The sequence below is a fragment of the Mobula hypostoma genome, chromosome 26, assembly GCF_963921235.1.
Source record: "Mobula hypostoma chromosome 26, sMobHyp1.1, whole genome shotgun sequence".
NCBI lineage: Eukaryota > Metazoa > Chordata > Chondrichthyes > Myliobatiformes > Myliobatidae > Mobula > Mobula hypostoma.
This window is the reverse complement of record NC_086122.1, coordinates 5434492-5454299: the sequence shown is the minus strand read 5'-3', so window position 1 is coordinate 5454299 and position 19808 is coordinate 5434492. Positions and strand designations below refer to the sequence as shown.

Sequence of the window (19808 nt, the reverse complement as noted above, 5' to 3'; positions counted from 1 at the left end):
AACTGGCACAGGAATGAGTGGTGAGATTTCAAATTAGAACACAATTCTATTCAATATCAAAGTAAATCTTTAATAAAATCTTTATTTTCCATGTTTCCACCACAATCTTTATATTAGTTAGAATTTTTATATATATAATACAGGACAGCTGGAAGCAGAAATCTGGGATATGCAAATACATTCACAGAAAAGTTACTCCATTGCTGGCATGCTTAGAATAGTGACAGGGGTTGTGCAATAGTAGAGCGAGCTTTCAGTTCTTGTGAGGGTAAAGGTAGGAGGGAGAGCACAAGGGATCATTTTGACTGATTCTGAATGTTAAGCTGGTCCCAGACAGTTCCTTATACAAATGTTGCAAAAAGGTTAAGTGCTATTACACAAACAGAACTGAATCACAGAGCAAAGCACAAGTGTGGCTCATAAACAAATGCAAGTGAAACACGGTGTAACAATGGGATCGAGTAGCCCTGAGTGGTAGTGGGGCTGGAGATGAGAGTGCCACAGTCGTTCACAGGTTGATGGCCACTAGTTTGACCACAGTCCTTGCCAACCTAACCTCAGACTCGAGTCAGTGAGCTGTCTGAGTGAACAGATTACAGTCAATCCAACCTAGCGAACGGAACAGCAACCAGAAATAGGAAGGAGTTTTGGAAAAATAGCTTTATGTATTCAAAAATGAAAATTTATTTCCAATTTAGCAGAAGGCTAACTTTTCAAATCCAGTAAAATACACTACTGAATGGTTTGCCAAAGGGCAACATTTCTTACTATCTCCAACCAGTTACCCAAATAAGGTTAAGATACAAACCACTGTATATAAGGTTAATATAAAATGGTCCTCTACCCCCTGAGCAATATCTCCACCTTAAACCCTTGTTCCAGCCTACAATACTCCTCCCATTTGAAACCACGTCCTGGTTCTGCACTTAACTATGGCCACACTTCAATGGTCCAAAAGAGATAACAAGGTTAGTTCTTTCTTTTAAATCACAGTTTATAGATAAAAATTTATTCTTATAAACACAGCAGCCTCAAAAATAGCACAAATTAGCTTTATATTAATACATTCATTTCTGCAAATACATTATGCTTTCTCACATTCCTCATGAACTCCATCAGCACCCAGCTCAATCCCCTTGCTCATTAACAGTTAAGATGCGAGCTGCCATTTAGTTAACTGTGGTGGTGTAGAAAAGGTTCATTATCAATGATGCTTTAATCCAGGTTGGCAAAAGGTGGGTTGGAGATAGAAGAGCACTTTCCATGAACCACAAAATCCCTACAGAAAATTAGTGAGTTCAGCAACACCACCATGTCTTGCAATCCAAGTTATCCATAGTAGGATTTGAAATCTCACTACAGTTGGAAGGGTGCCTTTATTTTAAACATGGAGGGCAAATATAGCAACCTGACTTGCAGATTCTTTCACCCACTGACGCATTGCTGGCAAAGGCCAACGTTTGAACTGAGAGAGGGTGGAGCAGGGGCAATGGAAGAGGTGGGCACAAATATAAAACTACCACACCAGCTGGGAGACCAGTGCTACCGCACAATTCATTATGCTAAAGTACAGTTGCACGTGACTACGTGTAAACAATGAATGCGGTTGTAAGTGGTGACAGCGGTGAATGTAACACCCAGCAAAGTTAGCATTACAGACCCAAACATGTAACAGCCACTCTCTCAGAGCCCATGTCATTTGTGGAAAAACTGAGGGACGGAAATTTATTTTGCAACCCTGATGCTCCTTAATATACTCACACCATTTCAAACCTGAAATACCCCTTAATACACAATTCACAGAACTTTACAACAGGGTAGGAAGCTGTGAACACACAGCAGTGAACTACCATCCAGGACTCCCTCCTCCTGCTTGAAGACCACTGCACCCACTTGACCAGCTTGGACCATTCTCTATGGCCAACCCCCTCCTCCCCACCATCTCACCACCATCACCACCTCAACATTATCCACATAAAAACGGTTCACAAAGGCAGAACATAGCTGTCACCTGCAGCTTCACACTTTCCATATTCTGGCTTCAGAAAATAGTTCTAAGCTCTAGCCACTCTACTGCCTCTCTTTGTGAGGCAAGTTGCTTAATTAGACATAAAGAACCAACTCACCAAGTCCGGTGGGGGATCATGTATTTGGGTGGAACATTAGCCTTACACATAGCACAAGAATGACTCTCCACAGGCTTTAAGAGTAAGCAATAATACAGTATCACTGAACCAACCAGCTGACCTGCAGCTACATCCCTTCCATCACATTGGATGCAAGCTCGCATTGTTCAGTGTCACATAACCAGACTAATGCTAACTGCACTGACGCTTGGAAATGAAGAAGCACTCCTAATTCTGTTAAAGACAGGCAAATGCCTTAAAACCTCTTGTATTCCTCCCCAAGCAGCTTATTTCACATCAAAATGCATTTTATTCTTCATCCCAAACAATTTGTTCAGGACTTATTTAAAGATTGGCAAAACAACAACTGGGAAAAACACACAATTAGCAATTACAGCTGCTTATCTCATTCCTCTGGATAACAAGTTAAACACAAGACTGTAGCTATTGTCAACATTTCTTTAACATATTGAGTTCAGTACGTACTGATGGAAAGGTTATTTAAAAAGAAATGAAAGGAATAAAATTAAAAAGCAAATCCCCAAAAATATTTAAACGTACAGGGTTAACCCTGTATTTGCATGTTCTTACTGTTTCCCCTTAATGCAAACACCTACTTCCAGTTAATCTTGTGCATAAAATCAGAATGCTTGCAAGTATCAATTCAGATTGGGAAGGGGAAACAGTCTCCAAAATCCTGCCAGATTTTGTGAAAGTCTCACATCTCTAACAGGCCTGCAGCTCCATGTAATCAGCTCTTAAAAGATCAATCACCCAGTATTTTGAGGGATCATGTGGCCAGGTACTCTGCAAATAATCCTATTGTGCCAGGCCTTTACAAGTTCACTGGATGGGTACCTGTTTCTAATATACTGCGGACTCATCCACTTAACTGACCTATTAATGGCCTCAAACACACTTGTCTGACATTTTTCAGTTTCAATACATTTTTTAAATGTCTGTTTAGAATTCCCTACTTCAGTTAAAAAAAAAATCCCCCCAAAATACTCTAAAAGTGCAGATGTGACTATTCGCCATATCAAACCAGGTCTCAGTGTGTGAAGAATCTCGTGTGTAATCATGGAATGGATCTTAGCCTTTTTCTTTCAACATCCCATACCCCCTAACCCAGTCCCAATATGCTTGAAAAGCAAGTTAAAGCAGCAACATAGCTGGTAAGTGCAAAGAGTTCCCTCCACAGCCTAGAGAAAAGGTGCTTAATACCCTGGAATGCGTTCTTGTCTGAGGTAGAAATAAAAGGGCAATCTCCACTGGTGACTGGACATCTTTACCAGTTGTGTAGCACTTTATTCCCCACACAGCATTCTAACTATTCTCTAATGTTGCTCCTAATTGTTGCACAGATTGTTGGAAAGCCCCACTCACCCTTGTATTAAATTGTGGTGCTTTTGCTCACGGGTAATCCAGAAGATAAATCAATAAAATTCACTGACTGTTGGGAAAAGCAACACAAGCAGATCCTACATCTAACACAGAGATGGGAGTTTACTGAATGGATGAGGAGCAACCATATTTCACAACAAGCATGGAGAAGATTTTGTCCTCAGCCATGCTATGAGACAGTATAGAATCAAGGCTGCATGTTTGAATGCCCTCCCTCAACCAGGAGCTAAACAGTCTAATCATATTAATGACTCCACCTTTTGGTTCAATTACAGTTCAATTACAATTTGGTTTAGTCGATTATGTTAAAAGCTACCCTGTTTTTCTTCTTTAATTCTTGTGGTACATCACTCAAGTGCGCTTTGCCCTATTTTAAAGCAACCCTGCTTGAAACTTTTGTAAAAAATAATTTTTTTTTTGTGTTGAAGTGACATTAACTGGGCAACATGGAGCTTGCTCCAAGGGCACTGGTAAGAGGTGAGGCATCCCATCCCAAGGGCCAGGTTTCAGCCTACCTGGCTATGCAGTGTGCTAGAAAGCACTAGTCCATCCCACTTGTATCTCTAACTAGATTTACCGATTTAGTCTTCAATTAAATTTCACACCAGCTGCCAAGGTTTAAGTATAGTACTGGCACTAATCAGCTCATAAACAGCATTTTTTTAAGCAAGCTCCAGAAGGGCTACCTTAACCACAGTAAACAAATATCTATTCAATATCAAAACTATTAGCCTAATGATAAAGCTATAACCAGCGGTTTTTGAATAGGCATCAATAAAGGTCGTTATATAGAGGCACATTTGTGCTATAGTTCACATTCTGTCCAACTGTGACATGAGGCTCAATGACTGGTTAATAAACTCAACCATCATTTCCTTTCCCCTCCAAATCTGATCTGTCCAAAGTCCAAACTTCATAATTTTAGCCCAGTATCATGAACAAGGCATCCTGTGGCTATTCAGGTGGGTCTCCCACCAGAACGACGAGCAGAATTTGGGAATGAGTGGAGAAAGCTGTGCCAACAACACTTCTAATGTCAGACTTCAGGATCACACATCCTTCTTACACTCTGCCTAGGAGGGAATTAGATTCCCAAAACATTCTTTGGGAGAAAAATACAGTTTGAAAATTGACTTTGGTAATGATGACTGCTGTTTTGATAGTGAAATTCTTGCCAAGTCCATGTAAGGCTGTTCGGCAAAATGGATTTGAAATCGCACGGAGCAAACTGGCTGGAGAAGAGAAGGAGCCAAAATGTCTTCTGCGTAGTTTCAAAGCATGGAGAGATTGTCGTTTCTCTCTTCCTATTTCCATATCTGGGTGCCGAGGGACTGACCTGCTGCTGGAGCAGTTCCTGCTCCCATGGAAACTGGCGACTGTCCATAATTCACCATACCATTGGCCCCGTAGAAATTCACCCCGGCCATATGCTGAGTCATCTGAAAATAAAGAAGGTCAGCTGAACGCAGAAAACTATCTCCTCGCACCTTAAATTTTATGAAGTACACCCTTTTCCCAAATCAGTGAAGAGGGAGGCAGACTTAGAATTGCAACCAATTAGTAATTATAGATTTTCTGATGTCTTCTGAATGTTGGGAATACAGATCCACAATTCCTTGAAAGTGGTGTCACAGGTAGATAGGGTCGGAAAGAGAGCTTTTGGCACATTGGCCTTCATAAATCAGTATTGAGAACAGGAGAATATTATGTTCAAGTTGTACAAGACATTGGTGACGCCTAATTTGGAGTATTATGTGCAGATCTGGCCACCTACAGGAAAGCATTCAATCAGATTGAAAGAATGTGGAGTAAGAGCATTCCTTGGAGCATTGAAGTATGAGGGGAGACTTGACAGGTATACAAAATTATGAAGGGATGGAGGTTCGATTCCAACACTTAAGAGAAATTTGGATAAGAACACGGATGGCAGGGGAGCTATGGTCCATGTGCAGGTCAATGGGACTAGGCATAATAATAGTTCGTCATGGACTAGATGGGCTCAACAGGCTGTTAGTATATGCAGGCTGTGTATGTTAGTGAACTGTCAGCTTGTAGGTGTATCGACCAATTGACCAGTTAAGGAACTAGATGCCAGATTCCTCATGGTGAACTTACTTGAGGGTTATATAGTAAATTCAGCACAGTGAATATTCCACCCAGACGGAGCTCAACACTGACAAAGAACAGTAGCTCTGATCAGATTACGAGAATGTTGGAGGATATATCACAGTGGACTGCCAGGTTACCATACCGTTAAAGGGAGTACACTTCAGGTAGAGCTCTACATCAAACCTGATGGGACTACGACTCCCATGTCTGACTAAAATGGCTCAAATGCAGGGCATCAACCAAACTGTTGATGTCATTATTCCCTTCTGAGGCAGGAAGAACCTTACCTGTGCAATGTTCCACTGCAGCTGCTGTGCCTGTTGGACTCCGTACACCGGCTGAGGCATGGCCATCCCAGCCACGTGGGCGCCCGGCTGCGCCATCATCCCACTGGGCATACCCATCACCCCGGCCTGCATGCTACCTACGAATCCTGGTGGCAATGCTACTGGAGCCACCATGCCCAATGACTGCCCCACATTACCCATCACAGCACCGGCCGGCAGGGCTCCACTGCCCACCGGGGAAAAATTCGCGAAGCCAGGTGCCAGACAGGGACCATAGGGTGTTTGTGCAGAGGGCATAAACATCGCACCTGGAAAACACAACAGCAGTCGCTCAGTTCCCGTTTTAAACAGTGTGGAGTCAGCATGAGAATCAGCTTTATTATCATTGACATATATTGTGAAATTAGTAGCAGCACACTGCAAGGAGAAACATGCAATAATAAAGATGATAATTCTTTATATTAATTGCTTTCGTTGCTTATTAACAGCAAAAGCAATTAGCAAATGAGAGGAACAGTTGCCAGACCTCGTAGTTCAGTGTCTCCGGTCAGACTGCACTGACACAGAGCCAGGATCCTGGCTGAAACACTTAACTCTTTACACCTCAGGAACTGAGCAACCTGATCACTCCCTGTCTGGATGTTGTTCAAAAGCTGCCAGCATTACCATAGCATGCGGCAGCAGAAGAGCCAAACCCAGAACAGAGTTGACCTTCATGTGGGAACGGCAGTCATTTCGGACTTGGACTCAAGAGAGATGGTTCCGGCGAGGTAGCGGTGCACTCAGGTGCAGCGGCCTCTCGGAGGCCAATCCAAGGTGCTTCATCTTTTTTAAACATCTTTTTTCACAATCACAAGAAAATGCTGGACTTTAAGAACTTCAGGTACTGCAGGTCTATCCCATCAGTGAGTTGCTTGTTGGTGGAGGGGATGGATTTGGTGTCGACAAACATTGGACTTGGTGCAAGAAGGTGGTGTGCATTGTAACAGCCAGTGATTGTCTTGGACATTTCACTTGCAATCACAAGACCCTGTTGGACATTGATAATGTAAACTACCACAAGCCTGTTTCCTTTCTTTGTTAGTGCGACAGATGGCGGGGGAGCTGCATAGCCTTGGCTGTAGAGAGGACTGGGCCTCAAGTTGTGGGCTTGCCTACGTTGCAGTCCAGAAGAGGAGACGCCAGAGATAGTGTAGCACAGCTTCCATACTCGGTTGAGGACTGGCCTCTCCCATCGGTGCTGCCCTCCGGTGTTCAAATGGTGGAATGACAAGCTGGATTGCATGATTCTTTCATCTGCGAACTACTTGGAACTGAATGTGCTGTGAGTGTGCCCTGTGCTGTGTTGTGTTATGGATGTTCTGCACTTGGCCCCGGAAGAACACTGGTTTGTTCAGCTGTACTTATGTATGGTTGAATAATTAAACTTGAATTTGAACTTTAACTGAGAAACACAGTCAGAAATAAGTGCTGTTAAGAGCAAAATTTTCGCCAGTGAGAAAGATGATGAAAAATGTATCGTTTGCACAAACTTACAATCCCTTTAAGATTCAATGTATGAAAGATTCTTTGAGCTGCAGAAACAACAGTCAGGCAGCCTGGACTAATTTCTGAAAAAGCTAATTCAGATTCGAGTTTGAGATCTGAATATAGATTTAAAAATCTGGAAGTTAAAAGTGTCAGAAAGAAGTTATGGGGATTGTTATATAACTCATATTTTTCTATATCCTATAGGGTAGAAAACTTGTTTTTCTGTCTACGACCGTAAAACATAGGAGCATATTTAGGCCATTTGACCCATCAAATCTGCTCCAGAATTCCATCATAGCTGATTTATTATCCCTCTTCAACTCTATTCTTCTGTCCTCTCTCTGTAACCTTTGATGCCCTTACTAATCAGGAGCCTATCAACTTCTGCTTTAATTATAGCCAATGACTTGGCCTCCACAGATTCACCACCCTTTAGTGAAACAAATTCCTCCTCATCTCTGTTCTAAGTCAACATCCTCTATTCTGAGTCTGAGCTCTTTGGCCCTGGACTCCCCTACTATAGAAAACATCCTCTCCACGTTCAGTTGCAATATTTTACTGTCACTTTGATTGTATGAGACAATTAATAAAAGTAGGAAATGCTTGAAATACTCAGGAGGTCAGGCTGCATCCATGGGGAGAGAAACACAGTTAATGCTTCAGGTTGAAGAACTTTCATCAGATCTGAAACAATCATCCTGCTTCGCATCCCTCAGATGTGACCTGCATCTGATCATTTCTGGCATATTTTGTTTTTAATTTTAGAATTCCAGCATCTAGTCTTTTTGCTTCTCAGTGTGTCAGGTAGTTGCCTCCTGTGGTGAAACCTTCTCTGGGAACCAAAGGGAAGACAAAACAAGGTCCTGACAACAAATAAAACAAAACTTCAAAAATGACCAATGGGAAACAAATTCCTCAGGTGAAACAGTGCATCAATAAGTACAGGAACTGTTTGCAGTAACAATCAGAATGTCATGATGCACGCTGGCTATATCGGACCCAAGTGCAGAGGAAAGACAGACTCCAATGTAGAGATGGCGACCGGAGTTTATTCACAAAAATTCCAACAGAACATGGGTGGCTCAGGCAAGCAACTCTGCGAGACGTAACATTGTCAAAACTAGGACCTCGCAATTTTCGCTAATCGGGTGGCTGCTTAAGTGTCACGATATCCCTGAGCCTGTCAAAATAAACTGAACAAGTTCAAACAGAAGGCACCAGGAGACCGTATTACAGTGAGTCACTGGAGAAAAAAACACAAGGAACTCTAAATAATTAATGACTTCCATTAAACACCAATTCAGGTGCTCTAAAATCCGCAGAGCCCAACACTCTCTGGCTCCCCGCAGAGGCCTAAAGAGCTCATTGCACTGAATCAGAATCAAGGTTTAATATCACTAGCATACATTGTGAAATCTGTTGTACATTGTAATACAGAATGATAGAAATGATAAATTAGAATAAAAATATACATATATGGATTAAATTAATTTAAGTAGTGCAAAAAGGGAGAGAAGAAAAAAATACTGAGATAGTGTTCATGGGTTCATTGTCCCTTCAGAAATCTGATGGCGGAGGGGAAGAAGCTGTTCCTAAAATGTTGAATGTGTGCCTTCACGTTCCTCCTTGATGGTAGCAGTAAATAGGGGGCATGTCCTGGGTGATGGGAGCCCTCAACAATGAATGCTACCTTTCCAAGGCATTGCCTTTTGAAGGTGTTCTCGATACTAGAGGCTAGTCAGTGCCCATGATGAAGTTAGCCAAATTTACAACTTTCTGCTGCTTTTTTCTGATCTTGTGCAGTGTCCCCTCCATACCAGAAGGTGATGCAACCAGTTATAATATTTACTCAGAGGCTCCATTTTCTTCTCATCCCAACCCTCCCCTCTCCACTGACACCCCCAGCCTCCCCCCTCCCGCCTCTGATCCCAGCTGTCATCCGTGCCGGGTCTTTACCATCCCCTCCAACCTTCAACTGTCAGAGGCAGAACGCTCTGTCCTCAGTAAGAGCCTCACCTTTGTCCCCCTTTGCCCACACCTCAGCGAGTTCCGGGTTCGCCATGATGCGGAACTCTTCTTCTGCTGTCTCCGTCTCCGAGCCTACTTCTTCGGCAAGGACTATTCCACCCCCACCCATGACCCCTTCTCCCATCTTCAACCCTCCTCTTCTTCATGGACACCCCGCTCTGGATCTCTTTATTGCTAACTGCTGACGGGACATCAACCGTCTCGACTTCACTGCATCTTGTCCCCATTCCAACCTCACTCCTTCCGAATGCTCTGCTCTCCACTCCCTCCGCACTAATCCTAACCTTACTATTAAACCCGCTGATAAGGGGGGTGCTGTTGCAGTCTGGCGTACTGACCTCTACCTTGCCGAGGCACAGCGACAACACGTGGATACCTCCTCTTATTTACCCCTCGATCGTGACCCCACTAAGGAGCACCAGGCCATTGTTTCCCACACCATCACCGACTTTATCCGCTCAGGGGATCTCCCATCCACCGCTACCAACCTTATAGTTCCCACACCTCGCACTGCCCGTTTCTACCTCCTACCCAAGATCCACAAACCTGCCTGTCCTGGCAGACCTATTGTCTCAGCTTGCTCCTGCCCCACCGAACTCGTTTCTGCATACCTCGACACGGTTTTATCCCCCCTTGTTCAATCCCTTCCTACCTATGTTCCTGACACTTCTCACCCTCTTAAACTTTTCGATGATTTTAAGTTCCCTGGTCCCCACCGCTTTATTTTCACCATGGATGTCCAGTCCCTATATACTTCCATCCCCCATCAGGAAGGTCTCAAAGCTCTCCGCTTCTTTTTGGATTCCAGACCTAATCAGTTCCCCTCTACCACCACTCTGCTCCGTCTAGCGGAAGTAGTCCTTACTCTTAATAATTTCTCCTTTGGCTCCTCCCACTTCCTCCAAACTAAAGGTGTAGCTATGGGCACCCATATGGGTCCTAGCTATGCCTGCCTTTTTGTTGGCTTTGTGGAACAATCTATGTTCCGTACCTATTCTGGTATCTGTCCCCCACTTTTCCCTCGCTACATCGACGACTGCATTGGCGCTGCTTCCTGCACGCATGCTGAGCTCGTTGACTTTATTAACTTTGCCTCCAACTTTCACCCTGCCCTCAGATTTACCTGGTCCATTTCCGACACCTCCCTCCCCTTTCTAGATCTTTCTGTCTCTATCTCTGGAGACAGCTTATCCACTGATGTCGACTATAAGCCTACTGACTCTCACAGCCACCTGGACTATTCCTCTTCTCACCCTGTCTCCTGCAAAAATGCCATCCCCTTCTCGCAATTCCTCCGTCTCCGCCGCATCTGCTCTCAGGATGAGGCTTTTCATTCCAGGACGAGGGAGATGTCCTCCTTTTTTAAAGAAAGGGGCTTCCCTTCCTCCACCATCAACTCTGCTCTCAAACGCATCTTCTCCATTTCACGCACATCTGCTCTCACTCCATCCTCCCGCCACCCCACTAGGAATAGGGTTCCCCTGGTCCTCACCTACCACCCCACCAGCCTCCGGGTCCAACATATTATTCTCCGTAACTTACGCCACCTCCAACGGGATCCCACCACTAAGCACATCTTTCCCTCCCGCCCCCCCCCCGCTTTCCGCAGGGATCGCTCCCTACGCGACTCCCTCGTCCATTCGTCCCCCTCATCCCTCTCCACTGATCTCCCTCCTGGCACTTATCCTTGTAAGCGGAACAAGTGCTACACATGCCCTTACACTTCCTCCCTTACCACCATTCAGGGCCCCAGACAGTCCTTCCAGGTGAGGCATCACTTCACCTGTGAGTCGACTGGGGTGATATACTGCATCCGGTGCTCCCGATGTGGCCTTCTATATATTGGCGAGACCCGACGCAGACTGGGAGACCGCTTTGCTGAACACCTACGCCCTGTCTGCCAGAGAAAGCAGGATCTCCCAGTGGCCACACATTTTAATTCCACATCCCATTCCCATTCTGACATGTCTATCCACGGCCTCCTCTACTGTAAAGATGAAGCCACACGCAGGTTGGAGGAACAACACCTTATATTCCGTCTGGGTAGCCTCCAACCTGATGGCATGAACATTGACTTCTCTAACTTCCGCTAATGCCCCACCTCCCCCTCGTACCCCATCTATTTATTTTTATACACACATTCTTTCTCACACTCTCCTTTTTCTCCCTCTGTCCCTCTGACTATACCCCTTGCCCATCCTCTGGGCTTCCCCCCTCCCCCTTTCTTTCTCCCTGGGCCTCCTGTCCCATGATCCTCTCATATCCCCTTTGCCAATCACCTGTCCAGCTCTTGGCTCCATCCCTCCCCCCCTGTCTTCTCCTATCATTTTGGATCTCCCCCTCCCACTCCCACTTTCAAATCTCTTACTAACTCTTCCTTCAGTTAGTCCTGACGAAGGGTCTCGGCCTGAAACGTCGACTGTACCTCTTCCTAGAGATGCTGCCTGGCCTGCTGCGTTCACCAACAACTTTGATTTGTGTTGCTTGAATTTCCAGCATCTGCAGAATTCCTGTTGTTTGTGATATTATCCATAGTACATTTGTAGAAATTTTTGTGAGTCTTTGATGACATGCCAAGTCTCCTCTAATTCCTAATGAAATATAGCTGCTGTCATGTTTTCTTTGTAATTGCAAGATTATGTGTAGCTCAGGACTAATCTTCAGAGATGTTGATACCCAGGAACTGGTGTGGTTTCCCTTGACTTCCTCTTCCTGAAGTCCACAATCAATTCCTTGGTCTTACTGACGTCAAGTACAAGGTTGTTATTGTGGCACCACTTAATCAGTTGATTTATCTCGCTCCTGTATGCCTTCTCATTATCTGAAATTCTGCCAGCAATAGTCGTATCGTCAGCAAATTTATAACTGCTGTTTGAGCTGTGCCTAGCCACACCATTGTGGGTGTAGAGAGGGTAAAGGAGTGGGCTAAGCACACATCCTTGAGGTGCACCAGTGTTAACTGTCAGCAAAGAGATGTTATTCCCAATCTGCACAGATTGTGGTTTCCCAGTGAAGAAGTCAATGATCCAGTTGCAGAGGGAGGTACAGAGGCCCAGATTTTGGAGCTTTTTCATTAGAATGATTGTGTTGAATGCTGAGCTATAGTCAATAAATGTAGGGTTTACTATTATCCAGGTGATTCAAGGCAGAGTGGAGAGCCAGTGAGATTACATCCACTGTAGACCTATTGTGGCGACAGGCAAATTGCAGCAAGTCCATGTCCTTGCTTAGACAAGATCTGTCTACTGTGAGGCTCTCAGTTAAATGACATGCCATCAGTATGCTGTAACTCATATTACAGTGTAGGGTGGAGGGACAGTAAAGACTGTGCCTTGATGCCAGTAACTGCTTTCATAGCTCAAGGTTAAGAATAAAAGCCTGCTACAATTATGAGTCAACATGCACAGAGATGAAGTCAGGAAGAATTAGGTGCAGGAGAATCCATCTTCTTTTGCAGGGGTTCCCAATCTGGGGTCCATGGACTCCTCAATAAGGATCCATGGCATAAAGAAGGTTGGGACCCCCGTTCGACAGCTTTAGTAGATGGATTCACCCGCACATGGCAAGTTACCAAATTCTGTTTCATTAGTGGAATAAAAAAGAACAGGGTAAAAGAAAAGACTCTTGATTATAACAGACAAGTAGTTAATTTACCAAGTTAAAATGATTTGCATAGATAAGGTGAATGTCCCTAGTATTTTTCCCAGGGTTGTAGAATCAAGAACTAGAGGGCATAGGTTTAAGGTGGGAGGGGAAAGATTTAATAGGAACTTGAGGAGCAACTACTTTTTTTACTTAAAGTGTGTATCTACATGGTATTCCAAGCTGCCAGAGGAAGTGGTTGATGCAGGTATAGTGCAATAACAACTTTTAGGACAGTTGGGCAGGTATATTTTTTGGAACGGTATACAAGGTAATGGGCCAAACACTAGCAAATGGGACAAGCTTGGATATGGCCTCCTGGTTGGCATGTACCAGTTGGGCCAAAGAGCTTGTTCTACATGGAGTGCTGTCGCAGGAAAGCAGCATCAAGGACCCCCACCGTCCAGGTCATGCACCCTTCTCGCTGACATCAGGAATATGATACAGGAGCCTGAAGACCTGCACAACCAGGTTCGGAACGGTTAATACCCCTACCCTTAGTCTCTTGAAACAGAGGGGGAAACTTCACTCACCCCAGCATTGAACTGTTCCCATAAGCTATCAATTCTCTTTCAAGGATTCCTCATCTCATGTTCTCGATATTTGTTATTTATTTATTTATTTGTTTGTTTGTTTATTATTTCTTTTATTTTCTCTTTTTTTTGTACTTTTGTTGTTTCTTTTTGCTCATTGGCTGTTGTCCGTCCTATTGGGTATGGTCCTCCATTGATTCTACAGTGTTTCTTTTATTTACTGTGATTGCCTGCAAGAAAATGAGTCTCGGGGTTGTATATAGTGACGTACATGTACTTTCAGAATAAACTTTGTATGACTATGATTTTAGATACCTATAATCTGCAAGAATTTTTGACAGTACAGTAGTGGCAACTTACAGTGGAAGCTTAAACAAGGAGAAATTTAAAATGACACAAAAGCTCAAAAAGTTGCTACTTTATAGCAAATAGCTAGTGAGGACTGCCAGAGTGGAGAAGAACTAAAGGCACTAGCCATGATTAATGTTGTGTGCCTGGTAAGGAATTTTTTCCCCACATCTTTCTCATATTAACTTCAGTCAGGCTTAATTTTCTGTGATGATAAAACCTCTCACTTTCTCTGTGCATCAAGATCTATTGGTAAAGTGAACACTCAAAAGCAAGCTAATAGCTCAGTTTTGCCAGAGCCATCAAGGGGTGTTGAGGCAAACACAGCAGTAGGGGCAGATTTGCTTGTTGAGATTTATATATTAGCCCACTAAAAATAATTATTACTTACTACCAGCTCATTGAGGGGATTTCTTCACAGCTGTTTCCTTTTAAGACTAGGTGTTTTTTTTAAACAAAACATCATATATTTCAGTCTGACTATAACCCTAGAGTCAATGGCAAAACATTCAGCTGACTTCTCACATCTAGCTTGTCACAGTAAGGTGGGGCTCCAATGCCTGTGCATAGAAGGCTCAACCAGGGCACTAAAATTCTGACACCTGTTGCTAACTAATATGAGATGTAATCACCATTATTTATTAACGTGCTAAATAGAGGTCCCACCTTCCTTCTTCGACTCTTACTCAACAAAGATTGTAAGCTTATTCTTCAAGATTAAATTGTGAGCCTGCCTGATGAAGATATGGTAGTCAAGCCAATTTATTTCAATCTCTCTCAGCACTCAGTTTTACACTGTCCCAGAAATAACCAGCAAGCACCAGGAACAAATCTGAGAGGAATTACAAGAATTCTTAAGTCACCAAGTTTGATAACTACTCCATAATGACAGCAGAGATGCAATTAAATTTTTGAGCTGGAAGACAAATTCCCTGCTACCAGTTTTACTGAGGTTAACTTCAAGTGATGCCTGATAAAGATGGGAACCCTTTAGTAATGGAGTGACTGCTCATCATAGACTCCAGCTGTTTTAACAGTAATTAGCACAGAAAGGGTATAAGAAGTGTGGAGATTTCCGTTGCCATGCATGTGCTACAATCACACAAGAGAATGTGCATCACCAAAGTTAGTCGTAGGGAATGGCCTCGACAGGGCAGCTGTGCAATCATTTTCAATAATTCAATAGCTATAATTCAGTGAGAGTTAGCACAGTGATGGAAAAGAAGCAAAAGGATCTTTACTAGATTTAAATATAGTTTGAGAGAGGTGGACTGGAAATAACCTCTTGAAATAGTTTCAGAACAAATTTATGAAATGACTGAGGGGTGCTGATCACATGTTTCCGAGGGGTAAAAAAGTAAGATGGGAAGGATAGAGAAGCAATAAGATCTAATCCCTGACAGCTGGCAAGAAGAAAATGATGATAAGACAGGAAAAAAGAAACATGCCAGACTGCAAGTGGTCAAGACTATAGAGATAAAGATGTAAAAAAGTCTAAGGATGAAAGCAGTAAGATTGGAAGACAAACACAGGATTTAGTGAACAACACTGATGGATATAATGAAGGAAAGTCCCAAGATGATTTATAGATACATGCAAAAGCATATTACAAACAGCAGGGTCTATTAGAAAATGAAAATATAGTATGATTTATGAGGATGAAGAGGTGGGTAGAGTCGTATAAGAATATTTTACATTTGGATTCACAAATTGATTCAGACAATATAGCTGAAGTGTGTGGAATACTATGAGTAACACAAAGAAAGGCAGGAAATGTTAAGGGTTTGACATCATTAAAAGTGGATTAACCATCATGCCTAGATAAAATATTCCCAGATTATTAAAAAGGATTGAAATAGAAAATACTCTGATGATCATTTCCTAATCCTGTTTGGCTGCAGCATGATGTCAGAAGTCAGTAACACAATTAACAGGGTGCCATTATTTTCAAAGTGAGAAAGGAATAGTTACAAACCATCCGGCCTAAAATTATTGGTAGATAAATTGCAGGAATAATTTCTGAAGGGTGTCAGCAATTAGAAAGACCCAGATTAATCATGGAATTTTATGTCTGACCAAGTTGACTGAGTTCTTTGAAGACATACTAAAAATAATGCATTTCATAGACAAAGAAAAGGTGTGTCAGAAGGGCAATGTCATGATAATCGTTGGGGATTTTAACATGAAAGTGGATTGCGAAAACCAAGCCAGTACTGAACCTCAAGAGAGAGGATTTGTAGAGTATCTACGGGATGGCTTTTTAGAACAGCTTGTCATTGAGCCGGCTAGGGGATCGGCTGTGCTAGATTGGGCGTTGTGCAATGATCCGGAGGTGATAAGAGAGCTTAAGGTTAAGGAACCCTTAGGGAGCAGTGATCACAATATGATCGGGTTCACTTTGAAATTTGAGAGGGAAAAAAAATCCAATGTGTCAGTATTTCAGTGGAATAAAGGAAATTACAATGGCATGAGAGGGGGACTGGCCAAAGTTGACTGGAAAGGGACACTAGCAGGAAGGACAGCACAGCAGCAATGGCTGGAGTTTCTGTGAAAAATGAGGGAAGTGCAAGACAGGTATATTCCAAATAAGAAGAAATTTTCAAATGGAAGGAGGACATTACAGTGGCTGACGAGTGAAGTCAGAGCCAAAGTAAAAGCAAAAGCAAATGAGGGAACTGCAAGACAGGTATATTCCAAATAAGAAGGAATTTTCAAATGGAAGGAGGACATTACAGTGGTTGACAAGTGAAGTCAGAGCCAAAGTAAAAGCAAAAGAGAGGGCATATAAGGAAGCGAAAGCATCAAGGATGATAGAGGATTGGAAAGCTTTTAAAAACTTGCAGAAGGAACTAAGGAGGTCATTAGGAAGGAAAAGGTGAATTATGAAAGGAAGCTGGTGACTAATATAAAAGAAGATACTAAAAGCTTTAAGTATGTAAAGGCTAAAAGAGATTTGAGGGTAGATATAGGACCAATAGAAAATGACGCTGGAGATATTGTAATGAAAGACGCAGAGATGGCAGAGGAAGACATCTGCAGTATACCAGACATTCAAGAGTGTCAGGGAAGTGAAGCAGTGAAAATTATGACTGAGAAGGTGCTCAGGAAGCTTAATGGTCTGAGGGTGGATAAATCTCCTGGACCTGATGGAATGCACGCTTGGGTTCTGAAGGAAGTAGCTGGAGAGATTGCAGAGGCATTAACAATGATCTTTCAAGAATCGATAGGTTCTGGCATTGTACCGGATGACTGGAAAATTGCAAATATTACTCCGCTATTTAAGAAGGGTGGAAGGCAGCAGAAGGGAAACTATAGACCTGTTAGCCTGACATCAATGGTTGGGAGGTTGTTAGAATCGATTGTTAGGGATGAGATTATGGAATACGTGGAGGCACATGACAAGATAGGCCAAAGCCAGCATGGTTTCCTGAAAGGAAAGTCCCGCCTGACTAACCTACTGCAATTTTTTGAGGAAATTACAAGCAGGGTAGACAAAGGAGATGCAGTGGATATGGTGTACTTGGATTTTCAGAAGTCCTTTGACAAGGTGCCGCATATGAGGCTGCTTCGAAAGATAAGAACCCACAGAATTACAGGGGAGTTAATAGCATGGGTGGAGCATTGGCTGATCAGCAGAAAACACAGAGTGGGAATAAAGGGATCCTATTCTGGCTGGCTGCCGGTTACCAGTGGAGTTCCACAAGGGTCGGTGCTGGGACCGCTGCTTTTTATGATGTATGTCAATGATTTGGACTACAGGATTAATGGATTTGTTGCTAAATTTGCCGATGATACAAAAATAGGTGGAGGAGCGGGTAGTGTTGAGGAAACAGAGAACCTGCAGAGAGACTTAAATAGTTTAGGGGAATGGGCAAAGAAGTGGCAAATGAAATATTGGAAAGCGTATGGTCATGCCCTTTGGTGGAAGAAATAAACTGGCAGACTATTATTTAGATGGGGAGAGAATTCAAAATGCAGAGGTGCAAAGGGACTTGGGAGTCCTTGTGCAGGATACCCTAAAGGTTAACCTCCAGTTTGAGTTGGTGGTGAAGAAGGCGAATGCAATGTTATCATTCATTTTTAGAGGTATAGAATATAAGAGCAAGGGTGTGATGTTGAGGCTCTATAAGGCATTCCTGAGACCACATTTGGAGTATTGTGTGCAGTTTTGGCCTCCTTATTTTAGAAAGGATATAATAACATTGGAGAGGGTTCAGAGAAGATTCATGAGAATGATTCCAGAAATGAAAAGGTTACCATATGAGGAACGTCTGGCAGTTCTTGGGCTGTATTCCCTGGAGTTCAGAAGAATGAGGGGGGATCTCATTGAAACATTCCATATGTTAAAAGGCCTGAACTGATTAGATATGGCAAAGTTATTTCCCATGGTAGGGGAGTCTAGGACAAGAGGGCACGACTTCAGGATTGAAGGACATCCATTTAAAACAGAGATGCAGAGAAATTACTTTAGTCAGAGGGTGGTAAATCTGTGGAATTCGCTGCCATGAGCGGCTGTGGAGGCCAAGTCATTGGGTGCATTTAAAGCAGAGATAACCAGGGCATCAAAGGGTATGGGGAGAAGGCAGGGGAGTGGAGATAACTGGAAGAATTGGATCAGCCCATAATTGAATGGCAGAGCAGACTTGATGGGCCAAATGGCCTACTTCTGCTCCCATATCTTATTGTCTTATAAAAGCATTTTAGTAAAGCATTTGACAAAGCATAACATGTCCAGGGAAGTGAAAAGTAGCAAGTAAAATTCAATTCAAAATGGTAGGATGCTCAACAGTATAGAGGACCTTCTGCACATCTCTGAAGATAAATAAAAGAAAGATATGATCGTGGAGGCAAATGGAACACCCGTCTTTCTTGGCCAAGGCACAGACAAGCACCTGTATAATTAGATCCCTTGCTTTACTTGTATACACTTCCAGTCAGTAGAACACTGCAGGATGCAGTGCAGGCTTATCTGAGTTTTGCCATGTTGGATAATTATGGCTATAGGAAAAGATCTATTTATCTGCAGTTGTTTTCTTACAATAAAGGAGATTTAGGGGAGCTTTAAATTATGGAGTTGGGGAAATGTAGAAGATGCTTGGAGAGATGTAAGTACTGGTTGCAAAGATTGGGGGCACAGATTTAAGTATTAGTTGGAATGTTAGAGGGGAGATGAGGAACAGTATCTTCATCCAAAAAGTACAGCCTTAAAGAAAGGCAGAAGGCAAAACCTCAGCACATTTTAAGTAGTTGGTGTCAATAACCTACAAGGGCTGTGGTCAGGAGCTGATAAATTAAAAGAAGCCATGTGAGTTTTCTGCCTAAGCAAGTCAGAGTGGAGTCTGCTGTGCCACAAATCATAGTGCTTCTATGATTCTGTTCATCAGTATATCTGGGTCCCCAGTTCCAGATCAGCTGATTTCCACCTCAGCAGTCAGTTAGGAAAGGAAGATCTGTAAAGGTTCTGCTATTGAGCTAGGCAGGACCATCTCTGCCAGTGCATCTTCCTCTGTCTCTGGGTGGGATGATAATTGTAGTTCTGTTACATACCTTGCACTGGAACATGGGTGGGCTGCGACCCATAAAGTGACAGAATGGTGTCCTTTGAGAGCTGCTTCTTCCCAGAATCCTCCTGCTTCAGGGAGGGGTCAGCAAAGAGGTTCAGGTTTTCAGCTCCTTCCTGGGGAGCAGAGGCCAAAGACTGCAAAACACAACGTCAACACGGTGAAACACGAGCATGCATTTAAGGCTTTCTTCTGCATGCAATTGACTGAATTCTCCACTTACACAAAAGATGTACGGTG

General features: G+C 43.1%; 1 protein-coding gene across 2 annotated transcripts in view; it reads right to left on the bottom strand.

Moving 5' to 3' along the window:
* Window positions 1–88: 88 nt before the first annotated feature.
* LOC134338265 (stromal membrane-associated protein 2-like) overlaps window positions 89–19808 on the bottom strand; it is a 63205-nt gene continuing 43485 nt past the window's right edge. For both annotated transcript variants that reach the window (XM_063033983.1, XM_063033984.1), the window contains exons 8-10: window positions 19555–19705; window positions 5927–6234; window positions 89–4969 (exon numbers count right to left, since the gene is read on the bottom strand). In XM_063033983.1, the coding sequence (XP_062890053.1) occupies window positions 4835–4969; window positions 5927–6234; window positions 19555–19705 (594 nt within the window). In that variant the 3' untranslated portion in view covers window positions 89–4834. The remainder of the gene's footprint in view (window positions 4970–5926; window positions 6235–19554; window positions 19706–19808) is intronic.